The sequence below is a fragment of the Pagrus major genome, chromosome 2, assembly GCF_040436345.1.
Source record: "Pagrus major chromosome 2, Pma_NU_1.0".
Lineage (NCBI taxonomy): Eukaryota > Metazoa > Chordata > Actinopteri > Spariformes > Sparidae > Pagrus > Pagrus major.
The window spans coordinates 13,964,297-13,989,554 of NC_133216.1; the positions used below are offsets into that span (position 1 = coordinate 13,964,297).

The 25,258-nt window shown below is 38.4% G+C and overlaps 2 protein-coding genes across 3 annotated transcripts in view; one reads left to right on the top strand and one right to left on the bottom strand.

The window, feature by feature from the left end:
- Positions 1 to 1,876: 1,876 nt before the first annotated feature.
- On the top strand, positions 1,877 to 7,025 carry LOC141010311 (caspase a-like). Its single transcript, XM_073483194.1, has 10 exons — positions 1,877 to 1,999; positions 3,249 to 3,527; positions 3,636 to 3,739; positions 3,925 to 4,024; positions 4,117 to 4,220; positions 4,816 to 4,992; positions 5,088 to 5,337; positions 5,438 to 5,602; positions 5,763 to 5,872; positions 5,980 to 7,025. The coding sequence occupies exons 1-10, from the start codon at positions 1,993 to 1,995 to the stop codon at positions 6,109 to 6,111; spliced, it is 1,428 nt and encodes a 475-aa protein (XP_073339295.1). The 5' UTR covers positions 1,877 to 1,992; the 3' UTR covers positions 6,112 to 7,025.
- Positions 7,026 to 12,268: 5,243 nt separating this feature from the next.
- Positions 12,269 to 25,258, bottom strand: part of stx1a (syntaxin 1A (brain)) — a 69,461-nt gene continuing 56,471 nt past the window's right edge. The window contains exons 9-10 of one of the 2 annotated variants that reach the window (XM_073483205.1): positions 23,768 to 23,878; positions 12,269 to 13,732 (exon numbers count right to left, since the gene is read on the bottom strand). In XM_073483205.1, the coding sequence (XP_073339306.1) occupies positions 13,595 to 13,732; positions 23,768 to 23,878 (249 nt within the window). In that variant the 3' untranslated portion in view covers positions 12,269 to 13,594. Of the gene's footprint in view, positions 13,733 to 18,767; positions 21,731 to 23,767; positions 23,879 to 25,258 lie in introns of those variants that run through there. The other variant, XM_073483215.1, reaches the window with a different exon arrangement.

Genomic DNA, 25,258 nt, shown 5'->3' on the forward strand with positions numbered 1-25,258 from the left:
CTCTGGTTCTTTTTTTAGCACCTTACAAAACAGGTTTTACGGTATGTCGCCACCTAGCGTCACCTCATTGCAAAAGCTCATGTTATTCTGATATTATATGATATATAATATTAATTAAGTCTTGTTTTTTTTTCAAGACAAACATGTATGCAATCCTATAACACAATATCATTAAAAAAGATCATTTCAAAAACACTGTTTCAGACCCCCAATTGTTGTACACTAGCTCCTTAAATGTTTTATACTGGTCCTTTTGTTTACCTCATTGACTCAACTAAATAACAACAAAGCTATTCTAAAAAAACCCAAACAAACTGTGAAGCCACTACTTATAGTCAAAAATGTATTTGTTTAATCGTATACCCAAGAAAAGAAAAAAATCATAGAAAGATAGAGCAGGTTTTGGGAAAATGAATAATCGCATAGACGTACTCAGTGTACACATTTACAGGAGGTGACATACACACACCTTAAATTATTTACTGAATTTATTATTATTATTATTTATTTGTATATTTTATTTTTTTTAATTCGCCCCAGGTTTTTGTATGTCTGTCCCGATATCTTGACACATTTAAATTAAGAGGGTTCTTCATTAATCTGTACATAGGCATGAATAATAGCATGTGACGTTTTCAAATATGCATGTTCATACATGTACGTATGTGTGGACATGCAGGGATAAATATGCAGATATAGTTTTTGATTTTGTTGCGTTTTTGTTGTTTTTATGTTTTTTTCTTTTTGCTTCTTTCTGTACTGAAATATGAATTTAATGCAATAAAACTTTGTTGTTTTTTTTATAAACTGTGTGGTCCAAAGTTTGTTTTTCACTTCAAACCATCATGGAAGGTGTGGTGTCAGAGTTAACAACAACAAACAAACAAAACAAAAGGTGTAGCTGTAGATATAAAACATAAAGCCTACGCGGAGAATGAACCCTGTGTGGACCCTTGCAGGAACTTCTTTTTAAATCACTTCTTAAAACCCACTTTTATAGACTTGCTTTTATGTGAAGTCATCCTTTTTTTTTTTTTTTTTTTTTACTGAATTTCCATCTTTCATTCCTTTTAATGCTCTTAGATTATTACTCTTTTTTAAATTCCTCCCTTGTATTTTTCCCCCTTTTTTCCCCCCATCCTTTACTGCTTTTACTTGTTAGTTTTTCATATATTTATTGTCCTTTATTCCTTTTTATCTGTTCTTATGATGTGATGTTGTCTTCTAATCGTCCTGTATTGTTTTTGCTTGTGTCCTGCTTTTGCTTGATCGTCATAGCACTTTGTAAACTCTGTTTTTAAAGGTGCTATAAACATAAAGTTTATTATTATTATTATTATTATTATTATTAGTATTAGTATTAGTATTACTATTAGTATTTAAATTGCATTATCTATAATGAGTTGGCCTTCAGTGCCTCATCCTCTTTTAACTTATCCGTACATTCTTATACTGTAATACCACACTGTTCTGCATTATACTGGACTATCTTTTTTAAATATCACTTCCACTTATACATAAACACCACAGGAGGGCGCCTGCTACGCACGAGCTGCAACAAGTGCATTGGCCCTCTGAATTTACACAGACCTTGTATCCCATTGAAATCATCTTTGGATTGCAAATCAAAAATCCAACACATGGAGCCACAAATCTAATGAAATATCACCAGCAATGACTTTTGTCGTTTTCTGTTAAGTAAACTATAACATCTCACACAGTTATCAGGAAACCATTTGTATGAATGTGATGGTGGCACTGCAGTAACAATTACAATGATGATTTGTATCCTTCATTTCCTTTTGTACAGTATGCACTACTCCTCCCCTGTTATGTCCCCCTCTCAAAGTGGGGAGGGGTAACAACTTATCATCTTGAGTACTGGGTGGGACGTGAAATAACCGCTTAGTTGACCAGAACATTTCCAAGTTAGGCTTTGTCCACGATCGTCCTTCATCTCGTTCTTCATCTAGCCCAAGAATCTGTGACACGATGGCAGGTAAGATCTGTGGTCCTTTAAAGCAACAGTACAGGCACAAAACTCAAGTTATAAGTTATATATGAGTCGAGAAAAAAGCAACTGTGAGGCTATCAGGGCGTTTCCCCATGAAGCGCACAGCTGCAGGAGAAGCAGGAAACAAACTATTTAGAGTTTAAGATGAACCATCCTGCAATCAGGCAAATATCAGCAAAGATGTTCACACAACACAATAATGTCACAGCCTTTGAGTTTTCGTCAGATTGTCTTGATACTGTCGGTAAATCGTTTGCTTTTAAAATATAATACAGTTTAGTTTCACTTTGACTCGTGGCTCACATCTGAAGTCGTATGTGGCAAGAAAAGTAAAAAAAATGACTGCAAATTTCAAACTGAGATAGTTTAAATATTTATCTAATCTTCCTCACAAGGTTAAATCAAAATTCTAAATCTAAATGTTAAATCTTGATGTTTAATGTTTAATGTTAAATGTTAATCTAAATCTTAAACATTAAATCTAAATGTTAAATCTAAATCCAGATGCTAAATGTAATTCTGTTAGTTACTAGCTGAGTTCTATTTATAAAGAGTTATTTCTTCATGAAGATTGATTTACATGCTGTTTGACCCAAAAGGTTGAAACCTGTTTTTTTTTATGTAACCACAAGCTTATGTTGCAGCCTATCAACACAGATTAGAGATTAATTTAATTGAAATTAAGTTTTACTGACTTATTTACTAAAGACAATATATGTTAAGTACTGGCATTGGTCGAAAGGGCGAACACTGTACTTATTTAAATTTTGAGGAACTTGAGTATTTCCTTTTCATGCTACTTTATACTTCCTCACACTTCAGAGGCAAATATTGATGTTTTTACTACAGTACATGTCCTGGTAGCAGTCGTTACTATGCAGATCATACAAACAAAACAACATATATGATGCTTTGTGTTATGGACCAAATAACCAGTCGGTTTATAAAGTTGGTACAATTAACTCAGTTACGATATTAAAATGTAAAATACATAATTAATGGTGATCCTATGTACTTATTTATAGGCTACATCTATGTTATAATGTAAAACTTTAAAGGGGATTGTTCTGTAAGATAAGTACTTACCTAATACTCTTTTCTTCATAATGATTTCTTTAGATAAGAAGCTTTCAGGAGTGAGTTTGTTGTTAATGTGTCTTGTTCATCTTCCTCTTCCCTTGAATAACCTTAACATGAGAAGTTTAATCTCCACGCTTCATATTCTTTCTTTTAGATGAGCTCTCCATGGTGAGGAGAGATTTTGTGTGTAGGGTGTCCAAACCAGTTATCCTTCAGCTCCTGGACCACATTTTACAAGACCACATTTTGCATTATGAGGAGTACGACTGTATACGTTGCGACAGAACCACACCAGACCAGGCCCGACGTCTCATTGACATGGTGAGAAGAAAAGGAGACCAAGCCAGCAGGATGTTTATCTCTCACATTCAACGCGTAGACCCTTTTCTTTATTCTGTACTGGGTCTGTCCCGTGGCCAACCTGCTCCACCAGGTGAGTCTCATTTTGATTCAAACTGATATCCTGGATACTGCCATGAATACAGGTGTGTACACAAAATGAAGTACATAATTTTTAACAGAAGTGTTTTGCTGTTCCCAGCTGCAGAGCCCCAGATGGAGGAGGAAAGGTCGACCTTGCTCATCTCTCAAACCAACGCAGCAGCTATCATTGCATCCGTGGTTGAGAAACTGAATGAAATATACGTTAGTAATTCATAAAAGCAATATCAAACATACCATATGGTCTTAACCGATAGATTTACCCTCAGCTATTTGCCAGTAGTGGAAATAATGGGGAAAACTAGTTTACTGCATCAAGGGTTTAATGTTATTTTTAGGATTGTGAATATAACGCGTTAATTTCGATACATTTAACATGTGTTTTTCAGAGGAAACAAGATGAAACCAGCAGGAAGATTATCGCTAACATTAAAAGCAAAGATCCTACACTTTACTCTAAACTGTCCAGTGGTCAAACTGCTCTGTCAGGTGAGCTGACACATTTCATCCTATTTTTTATTCAAACCGCTATTACACATAAGAAGTTCATCATTTTAACAGAAATGTTTTGCTGTTCCCAGCTACAGAGCCCCAGAGGGAGCAGGAATGGTTGACCTCGCTCATCTCTAGCCCCATGATGTCATCTATCATTGTGTCAGTGGTTGAGAAACTGAATGACATAAATGTTAGTAATTCATAAAAGCCATTTCAAAGTTGACTCCTGCACATCCCAGTTCACCTAGCCTGTTTAACTTGTTTAACCTGCTGTATCGTAGGCAACTGGACTTGTTTCAGTTTCTTGAAGACGTTTCACCTCTTGTTGGCCCTCCTGTGAAGGAATGTATCTATGTCAAACGTGAACAACTGTCTTTGCAGTAACAGTGGAGGTGGCCTAAGACATTACTTATTACTTATCAGCCACCTTCAATGCAGTACTGAGTTTCCTCTCCAATCAGCTTAACGACCATTCACACCTGGGCTCACCTAGCCCCAGCAACCCATATGAAGGCCGGTTGAGTCAACAACCCACAAGTGGCCCTTACGACTCTGAAACTCTCACACGTGTCCTTAGCGACTCTGTAAGGACACTCCCACACAGAGTTTAAAAGCCTGCAACTCCCCTCCAGTTAGTTAGAACTGAATAAGCCTCTTGGATGAGAAGTGAGACGTCTTCAAGAAACTGAAACAAGTCCAGTTGCCTACGATACAGCACTTAGAAGTACCATGACCTGGATGCCTGAGAACCTTCATCAACATGTTCCTTTAAATTTGTTTTTCAGATTTACCCTGTGACCAAAGAGTCCATTGAGAATCGTGTGGCCCTGCTAATCACTAATATCAAGTTTACTAATAGGAGACTAAACAGAGACGGTGCTGAGAGAGATGAGAAAAACATGAAGAAACTGCTCGAAGGTCTGGGTTACGAGGTGGTGAAACACCCAAACCTCACAGCAAAGGTACTTTATAAAAAGGGAGATAAAAAAAACAACATACTTTTGTGTGGTTGATTTGGTGACACAGTCACTGATATTTAATATTTTTGGTTTTACAGGCCATTGATGCTGCTATCAGAGACTTCTCTGAACATCCGAAACTCAAAGAGACAGACAGTGTGGTGGTGGTTATCATGTCTCACGGGAAAGAGGGAGTTGTCCTCGGTGTCGACTGGAAAAAAGAGACATCTGGTGATGAGAAACCAGATGAGTTCCCCATCAACGACATTTACAAACACTTGGGCCCAGAGAAATGTAAAGCGCTGATGGACAAACCCAAGATCATCATCATCAATGCCTGCAGAGGAGGTGACGCTCATTTACTCTTACATGTATAGATATAAGAAAAACAACAAACATGAGCAAGGATTTCAGGCTCTGTATTGAAAATATGCCAAATGCGTTTCAGGGAAGGACGGATCAGTATTTGTTAAAGATGGCGCAAACGCAGCTGAACCCTGTAACGATGTGGTCCAGCCGGGTCCATCCTCGTCTGCTGGTGAACAAAGGGGCAGTTCTTTGCGACGTGTGCACAGAGAAAAAGACTTCATTTATTTCCTCTCCTGCACCCCTGGTGAGTTAACTTAAATATTATCAGATATTATACATGGTCTGGGTGAATTCTCGATTCTAATTGGCTGGAGGGTGTCAATTAAGTTTTGATATACAGACACGTAGTTACATTATGTAATAGAACTAAATACATCTTCTGTTTCTGTGTGTTTTCACTGCAGATACTGTCTCATACAGAGACCCTGTTAAGGGGTCCTGTCTGATCCAGTTTGTGGTTGAAGTATTCAACACCAGCGCACGTATGGATCACATTGAGGAACTTTTCACAAAAGTAAGTTTTGCAAACTGTCATTTGGATGTGAAGCATGCTTGTCAAGCTCTTGTTGTATTTGTCTTAGCGTTGCTTAAATTCATCCCCTATTTGTTTCTCTCTCACAGGTCATACAACGCTTTGAAAACTTTTCCATTGACAACGATTTACAGATGCCAACCATAGAAAGATACAATCTACCAAAGCGCTTCTACTTCTTTCCGGACGAGCCACCTCTCCAGGCCTCCAACAATAATTGAAAATAAATATATGGTGAAGAGGGGAATGTTTCTCTTGTGAGACGTGACAGACGGCCCCAAAGATGGCTGTTTTGTAACAGGCTGCAAGCCTTAAAAAATGTGAACCACTTGTTAAATCTTTAATGATTTATTGTATTTTATGAATTATATGTTTTGTTTTTTTTAATGTCAAATCTTAATCTGAAAGGTTACCAGTAGTAAAGCTGTAGTAGTGGAGTAATAAGTAGGATATTTCAAATATATAGGGCTGGAAATATTTAGTTGAATTAAATTGAAATATTCAAGTTAAGTACAATTACCACAAACATGTATGCAAATAGGGTACTTTTAAAAGAAAAACATGTAAAAAAAAATTTTTTTTAAAAATACCAGGTTTCATTTTAAATACTTAAACTGTCAGACAGCAAACTTGTACACTCAATAAGTGCTGGGTTATATCTGTAAACACATTGTTGGGTTGTGTGGTAACACATGCTGGGTCAAATGGGTTCACTGAAATAAAAAAATGTAACACATCTGAGTGAACATTTGCAGTATTTTGCGCCATTTATTTTGTTACATGGTCTGCAGAGTAACTAGTAGCTGTTAATTAAATTCAAGTATTTGGATTCTTCAGTAAAAGTACCACATTGTGAAAGTGCTCCATTACTGTACTGTAAAAGTATTATGCATAAGGATGACCTCTGAGTTATTTGTTATATTATTGGGTGAATGTTACTGATGGATAAACTTGTAAGCAGCATTTTTGTCATGATTCTGGTTGTGCTTCCTGTTTTATTTTGAAGTTTTACCCTCATGTGCCATGTTTTTCTTTTCATTTCCTCCCACTGTTTAACTTCCCTCCCTTTTTCTGTGACTCCTGTCTTGTTATGTAATTAGCCTGTGTGTGTGTATAAAGTCTGTGTGCTCGCTCATGTCTTTGTCAGTTTGTCCTGTGTTACTCTCCTGGGTTATCCGCCTGTGTGAGTCACCTAGTTATTCTCCTGGTAATTCACCTGGTTATTCTCATGTGCCTGTTCCCATGTTTTCCAGTGTCTCCTTGAGGTATGTTTTCTGGTTTTAGTTTCTCATTTTATTCCTTGAGTTTTTCCTGATTTGTACTTTGCTTTTTGTTGTACTTTGTTTGAGTTTTTTGCATTTGCACCTTTCTGGTGTTTTGGTAAAATAAAGTTGTGGACCCAAATGCAAGATGCAAATGCAATTTGCATCCCTGTGTGTTCCATCTTGTTTGCATGATGCAGGAACAAAAGATGAGCTTTATTGAACAAAAGCTGAATACTACAACAATAAGTAGCAACACAAAAACTCAAAAACGTACAACAGAAAAGCAAAGGACAATTCAGGAAAAACGCAAGGAATAAAGCGAGAAACTAAAACCAGAAAACATACCACGGGGAGACACTGGAAAACATGGGAACGGGCACAGGAGGAGAATGACACAGGATGAACTGACAAAGACATGAGGGAGCGCACACACACACACACACACACACACACACACACACACACACACACAATGGCTTATTACAAAACAAAAATAAAAACAAAACATGACATATGAGGGTAAAACAGGAAACCACAGATGCACCAGAATCATGACAATTTTATTCTCGTAAATAGTTGAAGGTACATTTTAAGGGTAACTCCACCAATTGTATATTTTAGAGCGTGTTTACAGGTCTTGTAGTACAACACATGAAGAAAAAGTATTATAAGGCCTTTTGTGGCTCCAGAGGAAGCTGCATGTAATCTGATAAACACACATTCTTCCTTTTCAAAATCGGGTTCCTACATTACCCACAATGCAACTCAGCCACTGAGTGACATCACTGGAGGTAATTTATCAGATTACATGCAGCTGCCTCTGGAGCCACAAAAGGCTTTATACTACTATTTCACATATGCAGTAGTAAACCTGTAAACCTGAGTAATGTGTAAAATTTGCGGAGTTACCCTTTGAATACTTAATATTGGCCTCCTGTTAGTTTAATCTACAGCAATGCGACATGTTTGTGAGCTGCTCCTTGGTTTTCCATGGGAAATCTTTATCTGCAAAGCAAGTAATAATATCTGTCAGATAAATAGTGGAGTAAAAAGTAGTATCTGCCTCTGAAATGTTGGAGTAAAAACATAAAGTCACAGAAAATAGAAATACATGAGGTACAACCACCTTTAAAATGAGGCTCCACTGTACAGGACAGTATGTGAGCACTAACGGGGCTTTGGTGAAGAAAGAGGGAGACAATGCAGGAGAAGACTCCTGACTCCGCCCCATGTCCTCTGGCCAACATCTGGACACACAAGCCAGATGATTCCGTGTTGTTTGGTGCTACCTATATATATATATTTTTAAAAACAATCCGGCAGTGTTGCACCGTGTTCTATTGGTAAAAACTGTTATTAACTGATCACTTTTGTCGACGTGAACGTCTCCAAGTGAGGCTTTACGCACTCCAAACGCGCAGGGAGGAGTTTGGGCGCCAAAGTAAAGGCGTTGGACTTTAATCTATAGCTCACGAATCGGTGACGGGACGTGTATGAGTGATGGCAGGTAAGAGGGTTTGTGGTCTAAAATGCACGTTGAAAGCAACAGTACGGGCACAAGTCAAGTTATAAGTCGGCGGTGATGTAATACTGGCGATCAGCCAGCGTGGGAAAGTGATCTATGTGTATAGACAGTGTAAAGAAAGCTGGGATCATCTGTTTTTGTCTTTTCTTTGATCACTACTGTCTGGTGATATTTGTTGTAGCCTACCTCGGATTATTTTCACGTGGTGAGTCGAGCAAAGCAACTTGTTAACTTTGAGATTACCGGGCGTTTCCGAGTGAAGCGCGCACAGCTGCATGGTTAATTCCGGGTCAAGGCACATCAGCAGGAAACAAACTATTATGAATTTAAGAATTGAATCCTCCAGTCAGTCAGGACCAGGCAGATATCAGCAAAGATGTTCACACAATACATCTCTTATTTCATCAGATTGGCTCCATACTGTAGGTGGATCGTCTGTTTTTTAAAATACATAGCTATTAGTTTCACTTTGACTTGTTCGTGGCTCAGTCCTGTTTATTAAGAAAGTTGTTACTCATGATTTCAAAGTAACTAAGTAGAAAACATGCCGTAGTGCATACATGAGTACAAGTACAATTACAGACGTAGTACCCCTCAAGAAATGACTTAATTACAGTATTTTCAGTAGTTATAATTAGTTACTTCCAACCCTGAATATGATGCATTGTGTTATGGATCAAGAACCCCATCTTGTAAATTAGTATTTTTACAGGATGGCATTGCAACTTGTGCTTAAAGGAAGAATTCACTCAAAAAAGTCCTCATCTTCTCGCCCCTGTACTGATGGGAAGGGAAGCTTTGTAGTCCTCAAAACATTTCAGACGCAAAAACAGCTTGGCAGCATTCTTGTAAACAACTGAAGAAGATGGGGACTTGTGTTAAAAAAAAAACAGAAAAAGGAAAATGAAATGGCTCCACACAGCAGTGAAGATTTTAAATGTTTTGCTTCATAATAGATAAGGAGCTTTCTGGAGTGAGTTTGTTGGTAATAGGCTATGTCTTCTTTTCTTTTTTTAACTCTCCCCTGAATAACCTAAACTTTAGAGGTATCATTTTACTTTCTTCTAGATAAGGAGCTTGCCTCGGTGAGGACTGCTTTTGTGGAGAAGGCATCCAAAGAGCTGATCAATCAGCTCCTGGACGACCTTTCAGAGGATGGTATCTTGAACGACGGGGAGAGAGAGTCCATACTGGAGGAAAATCGTACCAGAGTAGACAGGGCACGAGCCCTCATTGACACGGTGAAGAAGAAAGGAGATGTAGCCAGTGGGAAGATGATCTCTCGCCTTGAGAGCAGAGATCCGACACTTTACAATTTACTGCGTCAGACCGGTGGTCAATCTTTGTAACTCACCAGGTGAGCTGACATGTCACGATTAATAGTGAAATAGAAAAGGTAGAATGTGTTTCATAATAAACTGCAATGCACTTGTGTGTTTAAATAGTTTTCGGACAACAACAGAGCTCTAGTTTATCTATTCTTTGTTGGTTTTCATGGGATTTGTTATATATAATATCTCAAATACACCATTTTGAACAGTATGGTCTGACAGCAGTGATGTTGTGTTTTGCTGTTTCCAGCCACAGAGTCCCAAGAGGAGCAGCACCGGTCATTCACACTCATCCCGACTGCTGATGCTCTGTGGACGGAGTAAAGGAAGAGTGATGGTTTTTAAAGCTCTATAAGAAAACTGACTTGCCGTCTCTCTGTATAATGTTAAAAATCTATAGTTTTACTGCAAAATAATTCCATTAATTTAACTTTTTTAACTTAATTTAATTTGACTTAATGTCTTAAATATCTACGCAAATCAAGTCTCTGTTTTTAGTGAATATGTCATTTTTTAGCTTGATTGAATTGATCTGCCATGTGACCATCAGGGGTTGTGTGATATTTGGCACAAATAGAAATAAAACTTTCTTGCAGATTCTAAGACTAAAAACATCCTGTACTGGGACAAGACGTATCTGTTCATTGTAAAACTGACATCGAAGCTATTAAACAGGATTTAAATGCCTTTTTCTAATCTTTTTCAGGGGGGAGGTGAAGTTATAAAATGTGCAAATATTTTGTGTGATACTGTGATAATCAGATAAAAGAAAGTACCAAATGATGTTTTCTCGAGGAGAAATGTCAGTAAGAATGAAGTGCATTGACTTATAATGTAATTAGATCCTCTTCATGGGAGAATAGGATAATCTTTGACGTGAGGTTCAGTCAGGTTTGCACAGAAATGTCCTTCAGAGGGATACTTTTACTTGTATACTTTGAGTACATTTCAGAGCCTGTACTTGATTACTTTTACTTGATAAAGAAGTTGAATCAGTACTTCTACTTTTCCTTTTTTTTGTTTTTACTATCTGTACTTCTACTTGAGTAAAGGCTATATGTACTTTTGCCACTTCCGAACTACCGTAATGTTAACATAATTAGAAATGATAAATGTATCCTGTTGTGTATTGTACACATACATTATGCCACCCCTGGTTACAATCCCTTTGCTATGAGATAAACCTGTAATGTTTCATTGAACTTTACAGGAAAAAACAAACTTGTGTGCGTATTACCATCTTATATTTTTTGTAATCTACATTTCCATTGTGGATTCCTGTTGTAATCAGTGCTGCATGAACGTTGTCATTCCCAGATACAAAAGTGCCCTTTGAGTTTAATAATTAATCTAGAAAACAACCGAGGTTCATGTGAGAGTTTGAACTATTTCAGATATGGGTAAAGATAAGCGCGCAACGACACGTTGTAGGCACCATCTGGAGATGTGGTTCACTTTTCCAACCCACCACTTTGTTAGTCTGACGCAATGATACAAATCTACAGCGAGCTGTGGGGCCGGTCATTGAAAGTAGGTTACTTCACGTGAAGGAGGAAGCACCGTTATCACCCCAAACCAGTTACGCATTACGCACAGGTTACACACAGGCTGCAGGACGCTGAGGATCTCTTCAGGTCGAATGAGATCAGTTTCGAGAGTTTTTCTGTGACGAGATTTGAGAAATGGCAGGTAAGAGTCGACGATCTGAACGCGTTTTCATGGATAAGTTACAGTGTATGTTGGCGGCAACATGCGGGCGATCAGCCAACAGATTATATAAGATGTTAATGTCAGCGGGCTGTGATGTGAGGGGGGTGAGGTTTTACAAATATGATTTCTGTCTCTGTTTTACAAATATGATTTCTGCCTCTGTTTTACAAAGTCTGTCTTGTCAAACTTCTGCGTTTGGTTTTGTGCCACGCGTTGGTTTCAGTTTGCAGCCGCTCGTGCCCGCCATGGTTTGCGCTTCAATTAGTTGGAGAAAAAAGAAAGAAAGCAAAGAAAACAATATGATGCAACCTTCGTTAGGTTTTTCAAAATGTCTACAAAACTTTATTGAAATGAGAAGCGTGATACCCGGTGTCCTGTAAATTGAGCTCTGTAGTGTCCAAAGTTGGGCATGTCAGACCGGAGAGGTTTCTACTGAAGTAGTATCTGGTCACTGATGGTCTAATAATCCATACTGTGATGTGTAAATGTGACAAACACAAAGTTAAAGCTTTCAGCTGTTCGAATGAAGCAGGAAAAACGCATTGGGTGGTAGCTGTAAGTAGGTTTATTTTCTGCACACTGCAGGAACAGGAAGCCACAAGCCTCAGCCCACAGGACATTATATACTAAAGCAGTGGCGGAAACAGGATGTTCGAGGAGCAGGGCCGATGAAAATCTAAAGGGCACCAGCTCATAAACGGTAATCAGGGGGGTCTGTACACCCCCAATGTTGGAAAAACAAAGAATTATACAATTATAAATATACAGGAGCAGATCTACAACGTTTAAGTTACAGGTTTTGGTAAGCGTTCAACGAGACGACATCACTACGAGACTGTTGGCTGTGTAGTCTTTATAATAACGTATTTTCAGTCTTATATTAGTTTTATGACAAACTTTCTTGACTTGGAAAATTATATTTTAAAATGACAAGCATCATAAGTGTAGTTCATGTCACAGTTCAAGCGGGATCGAAAAATGATTTCTCTCTCTCTCCATTCACTACCGTACAAAGTTTTCCTAAATAAAGACCCATGAGGGAAACTGGAAGGGGCGTGACTTCGGCTCTCTATTCAATCTTATTTTTCTGGGAAAAATATGGAATAGCATCGTGAAAGCAAGGATTACAGGGAACCAATCTATACGTAGATGGTGCCACTTTTCTACTATAACTATTTAGTATATTAATTAATGCAGCTTCACATTATTTGATTTAAGAATTAAGATTATTAAAATGAGTGAATTTTTTCCAAAACATTTCTTTTTTTCCAAAACAAATTTCCAAATTTGTTCATTTTGAGCGTTACAAATATATGAAATGGAAATCAAACAAACCTTTAAAAAAACAATTGGATTATGTGAAAACACATTGTCATAAATCTGAAAACACAACGTTTTTCTGTGCTTGGCATTTCACAGATATTTAGTTTTCACAGAGCAGCAATGTTTCTTATTATGTTCGTACCTCTAATTACCCAAATTTTCCAACAGTGTAACTGTTTTTGTTTCATATTCTGTCCTCTAGCTAAGGAGCTTGGCAGGGTGAGGAGTGGATTTGTGGATAGTGTGTCCAAACCAATAATCCGTCAGCTCCTGGACAACATGTTAGATGATGGTGTCTTGAACGATGGAGAAAGAGAATCAATACTCGAGGAGAACACCAGCAGAGCGGACCAGGCACGAGGCCTCATCGACACTGTGAAGAAGAAAGGAGACGTAGCCAGCAGGAAGTTGATCGTTCACATTAAAGACAGAGATGATACACTTTACTCCAAGCTGGGTCTGTCCTGTGATCAACCTGCTCCGCCAGGTGATCTGACACATTTCAGCCAGAGATTCATCCTTTTTTTAAAATTCAAACTGTTTTTATACTTTAACACTGACATGAATACAGGTGTGTACACAAAAAGAAGTACATCATTTCTAACAGAAATGTTTTGCTGTTCCCAGCTGCAGAGCCCCAGAAGGAGGAGGAATGGTCGACCTCGCTCATCGCCGTCAAAGAGTCATTCTGGAGCGAGAAACAGAACAAAAAAGATGTTAGTCGTTCATAAAAGCCGTATCAAATATCTCACATGGTCTTAACGGATAGATTGACCCTCAGCTATTTGTTAGTGGTGGAAACAGTGGGGAAACTAGTTTTACTGCAACAAGAAGATGAAAGGGGAACTTCTTTGTTCTTTATTTTTCAATCTGGACTCTATTTTCCCATGTTTGTATCATGTCTAAGTGACTGATGGGGACGATTATTTTAAGCTCACATTGTTATTCTTAGTTTCTGACAGATTGACCTCCAGGGTCCCCACAGAGATAGACCTTTCTGTTAAAGACTAAGATCATTTTTGCTGAACCAGAATCAGCTGCCATCGTTCTCATCAAAGACACCAAACTCCATTTGTAGAAACATTTTTATCACACTTCCTTCAAACTCGACAGAAGCAAAATGAAACTAACCAGACCAGTCCTGGTCCATCTTTCCACTGTTCCAACAATCACAAACAACTATCTATAATATTTTCACAGCTTAAGGGTTCATTTAGACCAAACCAGAGTTGATAACTGTTGGAAGAGTGAAAAGAAAGGTTTTGCAGAGTTTGAATTAAGTTTGAATTACGTATGTTTTACAATGATAAGATTACTGGTTCTGCAAATGGACTCTGGCGGCTTTTGAAAGAATGACAGTGGATACTTCTTATTAAACTAAAACATCTATTTCTTTAGGAATCCTTTCCATAATGTTGTCAGATATCTGAGCAGTGGCGGACTCAGAATGTTTGGGGGGCAGGGGCGGAAAAAATAAAAAAAGAGCACCAGCTGTATGCGATGGGGCACCAGCGCACAGAAAGTCATTACATATTTATAGTGAAGCGAGGGAACTTTAACACGTTTTGTCCCCTGGAAGGGCATCCGAGAGGGCGTTTTTCGAACATGGGGGCAATCTTAATGTAAAAAACAGGCGCTTTCAGTGGATATACTTGACAGTACATTACTGCCCCGAGGCAATGTAGCAGTAGCAGTCTAATGTTGTTGTCCCCATTAGTCACTTTGACACAAAAACATGGGAAAATATGGTGAAAACATATCAAAGTTACCCTTGAAGTTGGTTCCTGTGCATCTCAGTTTCCCACTTCTCTATAGAAGATGTTGTGCAATAAGTGGGAATAAAATAGTTTCCTTATTAGGGTCTATGATGTACAGACTTCCAGTAAATGATCATGTTGAGAAATGTGGTACATTTTTGTTTAACTTTCTTTCTTCATATTTGCTTTTCAGATTTACCCTGGGACCAAAATCTCCATCAAGAGTCGTGTGGCTCTGCTAATCACTAATATCAAGTTTACTGATGAGAGTCTCAACAGAAAAGGTGCTGAGAGAGATGAAGAGAACATGGAGAAACTGCTCACAGGTCTGGGTTACGAGGTGGTGAAACACACAAACCTCACAGCAAAGGTACTTTATAAAAAGGGAGATAAAAAAAACATACTTTTGTGTGGTTGATTTGGTGACACAGTCACTGATATTTAATTTTTTTGGGCTTTACAGGCCATTGATGCTGCTATCAGCAAGTTCTCTGAACATCCGAAACTCAAAGAGACGGACAGTGTGGTGGTGGTTATCATGTCTCATGGGAAACTGGGAGCTGTCCTCGGTGTCGACTGGAAAAAAGAGACATCTGGTGATGAGGAACCAGATGAGTTCCCCATCAACGACATTTTCAAACAGTTGGGCCCAGAGAAATGTAAAGCACTGATGGACAAACCCAAGATCATCATCATCCAGGCCTGCAGAGGAGGTGACGCTCATCTACTCTTACAGATATAGATATAAGATATACAACAAACATGGAAAAAGATTCATTGAGGAGTCTTGTCTTCTCATGCACTGTATTAAAATCATGTTGCAAATGTTTCAGAGAAAGGCGGAGCAGTACTTGTTAGTGATGGTGCAAGCGCAGCTGAGTGCTGTGATGATGTGAAACAGCCAGGTCCATTCACACCTGCTGATGAAGAAAACCTAGACGAGGATAGTGTGAAATTTGTGCACAGCGAAAAAGACTTCTGTCCTCTTCTCTCCTGCACCCCTGGTGAGTTCACTTAAATATTATCAGATCTTATTCGACAGCTGATAACACATGCAAGATTAAAATCCATAATCAGCTTTGAAAACAGTGAAGAATAGTTACATTTCATGACAAAAACTGAATATATTTTCTGCCTTTACGTGTTTTTCCTGCAGATACTGTCTCATATAGACACCCAGTTAAAGGGTCTTTACTTATCCAGTTTGTGGTTGAGGTATTCAACACCTTCGCACATCAGGATCACATTGACGAACTTTTCAGAAAAGTAAGTTTGGCAAACAGTCATCTGGGTGTGAAACTCGCAGTGGGAAACGATTGCAATTTCATGAACTGTTCTGTTTCTCTCTCACAGATCATGCAACGCTTTGGCGACCTTGCTATTCAGCACAAAAGACAGATGCCAACCAAAGACAGAAACACTCTGATAAAGCACTTCTACTTCTTTCCAGGCCTCTGAGACAGGATTCACTGTCGTTTAACACAGACCTGTAACCACATTTAAAATTATGCAAGCAATGATTTCTGAGGTGCTTCTGTCTGAATTGATAAAAAAGTAATGGATAGATCATTGAATGGGCTGACGGGCACAGGCCCAGGGGCCCCAGGGGTCAGGGTCTTGGTGTTTTGCTCCCTTGTAAGAGGGGTGGGGGGGCACATATGTCTAATGTACTTAAATAATTGCATTTATATTTTTTATATGAAACTGACAGCATGTAAGGCTCGACATCCTTTACAGCCAAGGCAACGCGTGCAATGTTTATCATCTCTTTTAAACCTTTTAAAAGCTACAAGACACCAGCAAACACTACCATTAACTCACTCACCCAAGTCATTTTCTAAAGATCTATAGAGGTTTTCTCTCTATCTATATTGTTTTTTCTCATTTCTCACCATCTAAAAATGTGGTGGTAGGTAAGGAAATTCATTCCAGTGCTGCGTAGAAAAACACATTAATTACAGTTCTTGGGAAGTGCTACTGCATATGTGAAAAAAGTATAATAAAGTCTTGTTTCTCCAGAAGAAGCTACATGTAAGCTGATGAATTTCCTCCAGTGATCTCACAGGTGGCTAAGATGCATTGTGGGTAATGTAGGCGCAAGGTTTTCAAAAGGAAGAAGAATGTGTGGAATAAAAAAAGGTAATATCTCTGGCTCTGCTGGGACAGTTTTTCAAAACCAGGTGCCTACATTACCCACAATGCAACCTAGCCACTTAGTGACATCACTGGAGGCAAATTATCAGATTACACGCAGCTTCCACTGGAGGCTTTATATCACCTTTTTCACATATGTAGTAGTACCCCACAAGACCTGTAAACACACTTTAATGTGTAAAATGGTGGAGTTACCCTTTAAGGTGTGTTAGCTCCAGTAAACATAATTCATCCTAATCTAAGATGTGCTTTTTTAATACATTCATGTATTTCATTGATATTTTTAATGGGACATATTGACATCAATGGGCATTTACTTTTGTTCTTGTTTGTATTAATTTTGTCCAGGTTTTGAACCTTCACAACATTTTTCAACATTGTGTCTTAACATCAACATATTCAGCTCTCCAGATGTTTTGAAATTGTTCTGTTTTATGAATTATTACGTTTTTTTTAAGGATATTTTCTGAAAGGTACCATTTGTAAGAAAAGTTGATTTTTGAGTTGCATTCCCAACTCGTCAAGTACTGACGCTTTGGGAATGCCTGATGTTGTGAGTTATCCTCCTTTGAGACAATGTGTAACACCGGTCTTTATAAAATTAACTTGAGTTAAAGGGTAAGTCCAACAATTTTACACATTTAAGTGTGTTTACAGGTCTTGGGAAGTATTGGAAAAGGTAGTATAAAGCCTTTTGTGGTTCCAGAGGAAGCTGCATGTTATCTAATTAATTGCCTCTACTGATGTCACACAGTGGATAAGTTGCATTGTGGTTAATGTAGGAACCATGTTTTGAAAAGTCGTCCACTGGTCTAAACACGTTAATGAGTAAAGTTGATTACCCTTTAATTTCACGGCTTATAACTCCAATAGACAAAGAAGCAAAAAAAAGTCAAATATTTCTCAACGTCTTGAAGTAATGATTTATTTTATTACGAGTACTTTTAATAAGTGGTAGTGCTACTTTTACTTGTCTACAGGATCTGACCACTTCTTTCCCAACTGGTTAAGATGATGTAATCGATTTAACCAAAGTAAAATACTGATTTTTGTCTGCGTAAAATAATAATACTCATAGTTGTTGTCTAGAGATAACAGCCATGATTGTGAAAATGAAATATGTTAATAAACGCTGGTTAAGTGTTACTGATGTATGGTGTATTGATTCTAAATGTTAAATACTAGAAGTTAATGTGTTTATTTCAAACAAATGTGACGTTATATCTCAGCAGGTCTGAGACTAGAAAAGGAAGCAGATTGACTGTGAGCAAAGAGGAACTTCAGACTCCAGACAAGAGTTAATGCAAAGGAGAGAGTTCCCCTACAAAAATGGGAAGTACGAAAAAAAAAAATGAAGTTCGCGTTAGCTTCATGCTCAGAGAACAACTGAGCCTCGAAAAAAAGGACATGGGGACAGGCATATATATTAGCCTTACAATTTAGAGCAGGGGTCTTCAACGTATTCCAGGCTAAGGACCCCTTGAAGACCCCCTATTACATACTGTATAGTGTATACAACAGCATGTAGGGCAGCCTGTAGTAGTGCCATGTATACACCTCATTACCTTTCGGAGTGGATTCAGATAAAAGGACAGATAAAGGAATTTTTTCTGATTTTCAATAACACAGCGAGATAGGGTGTCTTTCGACACACTGTTAATTTCTCAGGGAATAATGTATGGATCCTGATGAAACAAATCATGCGTGTTTAGGTGGCTGGTAACTATGAGTGAGTACAAGTGCCATTCTAGTTAATCATGAGAATAAGACTCTTAAAGCTCTAATGCAAAACAATGCAACAAACTCTGAATGTGATTTTTCAGACAAACTTTACTCAAAAAAATGAAACAAAAACAAACTTAAAATTAAAGAAACAAAACCATGTCATCACAATACAACACAAAGGCAACAAGTTGAGTAGGCAACATGGTTACACGGTCGCAGTCTGTGCATGTCTGATGTGTCGCCAGAAAACTGATATGACGGTCTTTTACAGGGTTCATTGAGTTCATGCTGATTCTTTCACTTACTCATCGAGTTCACACAAAGAAATAAACAAGAGTAGCTTGACAGAAGGATATGCTCTGTTTAAAGCTCAGGGGTGTTTATAAAAAGACAAAACAACAAGGGTTTGTCACTAATAGATCAGAATTATCAATCCAACCAGACTAGACTCCATTTTAACAGCTTATTTGAACATACTGGCAGTGTTAGAGAGCTTTACATCAGTTTACACTTTATACAAAACAAAGACACAGGTGGCTAGTAACAAGCACTCATCTTCTCATCCCATGACTGGCACTCTGTACGTTCAAACATGTAGCTACAAATGAACACGCTAGTTCCTCTTTCACGTGTATGCATGCACGCAGTCACACCCAACACTGGAGCAACGGTCAGAAATGCTGCACAACCGGTAAGGCCAGTTGAAGATAAGTACAGTGCAGTAGCATTACTTTAAATAAATAAGGAAGAGGACCAGGACCACTGACATTTGTTTTATGACTTTATTTCATAAATTCTGTCTTTTTTCTCAGAATTCAGATTTTTTTCTTTTTGAGAAAAAATTCTGAATTCTGAGGAAAAAGATTTTTTTTTTAAATTTTGACCAAAAAAAAAAATCAAAATCCAGACTTTTAGGACACTCAGAGTTCTAACTTTTTTCTCAGATTTCAGATTTTTTTTCCTCAAAATAAAAACTTTTTTTATCAAAATTCTGACGTTTTCCCTCAGAATTCTGAATTTAATCTCAGAATTAAAGTCAGTGAAAAATTCAGAATTCCGTATTTAAAGTCCTAATTATGATATTCAAGTCACAATTATGAGAAAAAAGTCAGAATTGTGGAGGAAAAAAAAGTCAAATTTTTTTTTTTTTTTACAGTGACCCTAATCCTCTTCCGTACGTAAACTACAAGAGAGAAGTTAGAAAAGTTTGGCAGTGTGACGATTCTATAGCAAAATATCCAACGTGTCTCCTTTCACCTTTGCAAAACAAACACCGCTTTAGTGTAAACTAAACCATGCAGGGCTTTTGAAGGGAGGTAGAGGACATCAGAGAAAGTAAAAAAAGATAAAGTAAATAAACGGAGGTCTAATAGATAACGTGGCTTTGAAACACTGCAGATTAGTGGCCTGTACAACACAAAATAGACATTACAACTGAATAAGAGTCACATTTGGAAGTTGGAATGTATTAGTATAGTCTCACATGTCATTTAGTAACTTTCAAGAATTCACTTTTTGACACATCATATCGACAACACTCAACACTCAGATAAACAGTTTGCAGCACCACACGTTTACAAAATAGCAACTCATGCGAACAACACCTCTGGTCCTGTACACCGCCTGCAAAATGTGTCCTTCAGTATGTAACGCACTGCACGCTAGACATGTAATAGATTGCATTCATAAAACAGGAAACTGAAAATGTGAATCTGTTGTGTTTTTGCTCTGTCGTGTGTTCTTGTCTTGTGTGTTTTTGCTCTGCTGTGTATTTGTGTGTCTAGTAGTGCGACTGTGGCCTGGGTTCAGCCCAGCGTTCCCCCAATGATGGAAGCAATGACAATTCCCAGAACCACACAGCATATAATAATCATAATTTTCTTCTGTATAGTGTTTAAAAACAACAGAGAAAAGGTCATCCATGGCAGCAAATGGAGAACAGAGGAAAACATGTTAGAAATATGACTTTACTTTAACACGTGTTTTAATATTTACGATCTATAGAACAAAATGCAGTTTAGAGGAACAGCAGTTTGGAAAGAGATTATTTGATTTGAATGTATCTGACGATGTGTGACTGTGGTTCAGAAGCATTTCCACATCCTCTACTTGTAAAACCACAAATATTTGGTTCCTGCATTTTGTTCGCTCCACATGAAACGACACACAATATATTCACACAAACCACAGACGTGAGTGTTCCCATATTTAAAGCCACTATGATTATAATATATGAATTGTCAATTTTTGCGCCATCTGCTGGTAGCATCAAAGAGGCTAATGTGGCACACAGCAACATGTAGCTTTTTCTGAAACAAGGTGAAAGTAAAATATAAACTGCACTGATTTTACTGGGAGTTTTTCTGTAAATATCAACATAGTGACTTTAAAGCAAAGTTAAATTGTACAACATGTCTTTTAACACAGTCCACATCAGCCAAAGTCCAACATTTAAACCCTGGGAAATCAACAGTCTCCATAGAATAAAGGAATAATTCAACACTTATTTGCTTTTAGCCAATACCTGGATGAGAGAATCTATAACACCATGTATAGTAAATGTATGGCAAGAAAGCAAATATGTGTACTTGCCAACTTGTTGAAGTATTCCTTTAATGCTATAAACAAGGTACAGTTCATATTTTTAAAAGGTTCACAATGTTATATACATTAAGAGACGGACTGTTCAACACACACTTGTTTTGATTACCAGTTAACATCAACACACATCTTAGCGCCCGTAGAAAAAACATGCAAAGCTCTTCAGTGTACTGCAGAACATGCACATGACAGACACAAAGCACAACAAAGTCCCTCAAGGTTTTCAAATGTTTAGTTTAGAAAACTTCAAAGTTAATGTAAAATATTGGCTGGCTGCACAATACAGAGGCCACTATATTATTAGTATATCTTGACATGTGACCCTGAGAAGGAGGCGTCACCTCCTGCCCTGTCTGCTCTGTAGGGACTTCTTAACTGAGTCCAACTGCGAGGGAAATAATGAGGACGGTCAGACATACTGCAACACAACCTCCTATCAGCATCACCTTCTGGATGGGGGGGGAAATAGGAGGGGGAACAAAAATAGGAGGGCAACGTGTCAGATAATGAATCAGTGGATGTGGGAGAGAATGAATGAGAAACAAAGAGAGAAGGAACGAGGGAAAGAGAGAAACTTGCACAGTCTTAGTGAATTGCTGTCGTGTGATTTATGAAATTCTTCCGCCTTTGAGTGTTATTCTAGATATTGACCAAGAGGTGGCGGAGTCGCTCCACTGTGGTGAAGGAAGGACACTTAAGTAACCCAGTGAACAATCCTCTTTATGAACTGTGGACTAGTTGTTCTCAGTGGTACAATATGTGTCTGCTGTACTCCTAGTACCCCTTCATCAACACCACCTATAATGTTCCAAATATTAAACACTATTTATTATTCAGGAGTGTCACACATTGAGAAATCAACAGTCTCAGACCAGTTCTTCCTCCACAGGGCTGTGTCAACACTGGAGAAAGGTCTGGCTGCATCCATTAACATTCTGGTAAAGGGGGAAATGGCTCATCATGATCATCTTGGGTGGTGCAAAGCCCAGGATGTAGCGATGGCGCCCCTGCAAAAAAGTGTCCATAACTTGTTTTGGGGAGGCGTGCCTGGGCATTAAAATGGATAAATCAGGGCGCCCCAGTAACTCAGTTGATAGAGTGCACGACCCACATACAGAGGCTTTGTCCTCGCTGCAGCGGCCCAGGATTCGAGCCCAATCTGCATTCCCTCTGCTGAATGTCATCCCCCGTCTCTCTCATCCCATTCCCTGTCATCGCCAAACTTTCCTTTCTAAATAAAGCCATAAAACGGGCCAAAAAAAAAGGCTAAATCCCCGCATAAGAAAAGGTGAGAGCTGCTAGCTTGTATTAGTTCATATTGTTAGTGACCACGTTAGGATTGAGGAAGAGCCATTTTTAGCATGTATGCTGCTAACTTGGAGGTTGTTGTTGTTGTTTCCCGTAGCGACAGGGATTTTGAGAATGGGAGCACGCAGATAGAGGAAGGGAGGAGAATGCCAACAGAGTCATGGAAATAAGTTAGCATTTCTGCACCTTTGTATCAGAGGCTGTGGGTTTTTTGAATGGGTTTTTAGTTAAATGCATGAAATAAGGTCTGTAGTTAACACAAGCTTATTTTTTCAGACGTGTTCATAAAGTGTCAGTAAAAACACCACTCGTTAATTTTTAAGTGTTTCATTTCAAACCTTTTTTAAAACTCGTAGTTGAGGTTGCCCTCATTTACAGTGACGACGAGTTACAAACAAGTTTAAAAAAGAAAAAAACAAAACGGGACAAAACACAAATGAAAGTCATTTAAAACATTCAACATTCATTTAACTTTACCAACCTATTTCCGCTTGCTACCAGATGTCATGAACTCTTGGTAGCTGGTGTTGTTCAGGTTTTACAGCAGTGTCCTGTGGAGTCTAGCTGGTAGTTTGTGGCAATTTGTAATCCAGTGTTTGTGTTTAATTTCATCCTAAACACTAATTTGTGGATAGTTCTTTTTAAAAAAAATACACCCTCGTAACTATCCCTTGAGGAAATCACTGCTTCAGATCATGTCAAATACACTCACAACACACATGCATGCAGAATACATGACGGGTGAGCGTGCACACACACTGCCAACAGCTACAGTTACACACTACAATATATACATGCAATGCTTCTGTAGTTCTTTGTGTGATAGCATGTTCGTGCACATGTGCATATGTGACTCACCCTCCGAGCTTTACTCTGGTATTTAACCGCCTTCTTAGTGTCTGATACTGCCCTCTCCACATAGTCTACTGAGTGCTCCACATTGTACTCTATGCGGTCTATCATTTCCCCCTAGGAGATGTTAGTTGCAGAGGAGGAAGACAGGATGAGGGAGCCAGGTGTGGGGGCAGGAGGTGGAGGAGGATACAGATGGAGAGGAGGTGAGGGGAAAGGGGAGGAATAATGGGTGAATGAGAAGGAGAGAGAAGAGGAAGCAGAGAGAGGAGAAAGAAAAGAGGAGAAAAAGAGAGATTATGAGTCAGCTGCATCCTGCATCTCACCCGTTTGCTAGCCTTTTTGAACTTTTTGCATTTTGGGATGGTCTCCTTAGCCTGCTCCACATAGTCCTGAGCCTCCAGCACCCTCCGCTCAATGTTGTTCACCAGACCACCCTGCACGAAAACAAGAGATGGAGTCATTAAAGTGGGGGTGAGAGCAGAAATCTGCCTGATCTCACATTCAGTCTTTTAACACATCTAGAACTAGATTTCATAGATGTGTATTAGTATTAATTATAAGACTAGTCTGATGAATGTTTAACATATTTTTCTTCAGTTTCTTCACTTCTAATATTTATATAATTTAACAATGATGCCTGGTTTTATACTTACACTGTATGAGCACCTTAGGCCGGGGATATACCTGCTTTATAACCACACGTTTGCATAAACAACCGCCTGCATCATGAACATATTTGTTCACATACTTGACTATATACTACGCATGTTATTAATGGATGCCACTAGACACATTAGCTTGTTGGCCTATTGTTGTCCCTGCTGCTGCTGACGTACTGACTAACTCCAGACCCTGTCACATCCCCACACTGTTCCTACCTTTGATGTGCATATTGTATCTTGCGGACACGTAGCGTTAATTTCCGAGGGCATGCACAACCAATGCCCCAAATGGACTGGCAGCCATCATGCATATTCAAATACATCGTTAAAAGTATGTGTCGAGGCTAACCCAATGCTTTAAGCATTTTCTGATGACTCAAAGCCCGAGACAAACTTTCTGCTTGAACGTTCAGTCCATTTACTGTCGAAAAAGATTGGTTCCTATTCATAGAAGTGAGCACTTATTGGCTCCTACAGCAAGTATATCTCCAGCCTTAGGGGAATGGGAAAGACTTTTGCACTGCGAAGGCTTTGAAAAAGATGCTACTTACTCCATATTTTCCATCTCAATGACACTTTAATTCATTAAAGCAGCAGAAGTCATCAACTGTTTTACATTAGAGTGATTATTAAGGTAAACCAGATATTAATGCATGCAGCACCAATGATTTAAGCTTCACAAATAAAGAATCAAGGGTAAATTACCTTGCTTTATTAGGAGTGGAGCGCTGTTCTCTGTTCTCTAGAGCTTAGAGTCATTGAGGAGGAGACAGTGTTGTGTTGTGATAAAGAGGGAAAAAGAGAGTGCAAAGCTGAGAAAGGCAAAATTAACAAACAGACTCATCTGTTACCTTAAATAATGTGGCACCGTTAATAAAGAAAGGGTTAGTTAATAGAAATATTTACATTTAGAGCATTTATTCTGTTTGTGTGACAGGAGAATAAAAGAGTACGCACCCAAACACACATAATACTGCTGAATTATTAAGACATTTAAAACAAATCATAACTCCCACACTAAAATTATGAGGGGAAGCCTGCTATTTCATTGTGCACTCATTGTAATTCATATCAAATTTATGCAACAATTTAGTCATATTAGTCATTCAGCATATTTTCTTATTCATGCTCAAAGATTCCTGTTTGCATAAT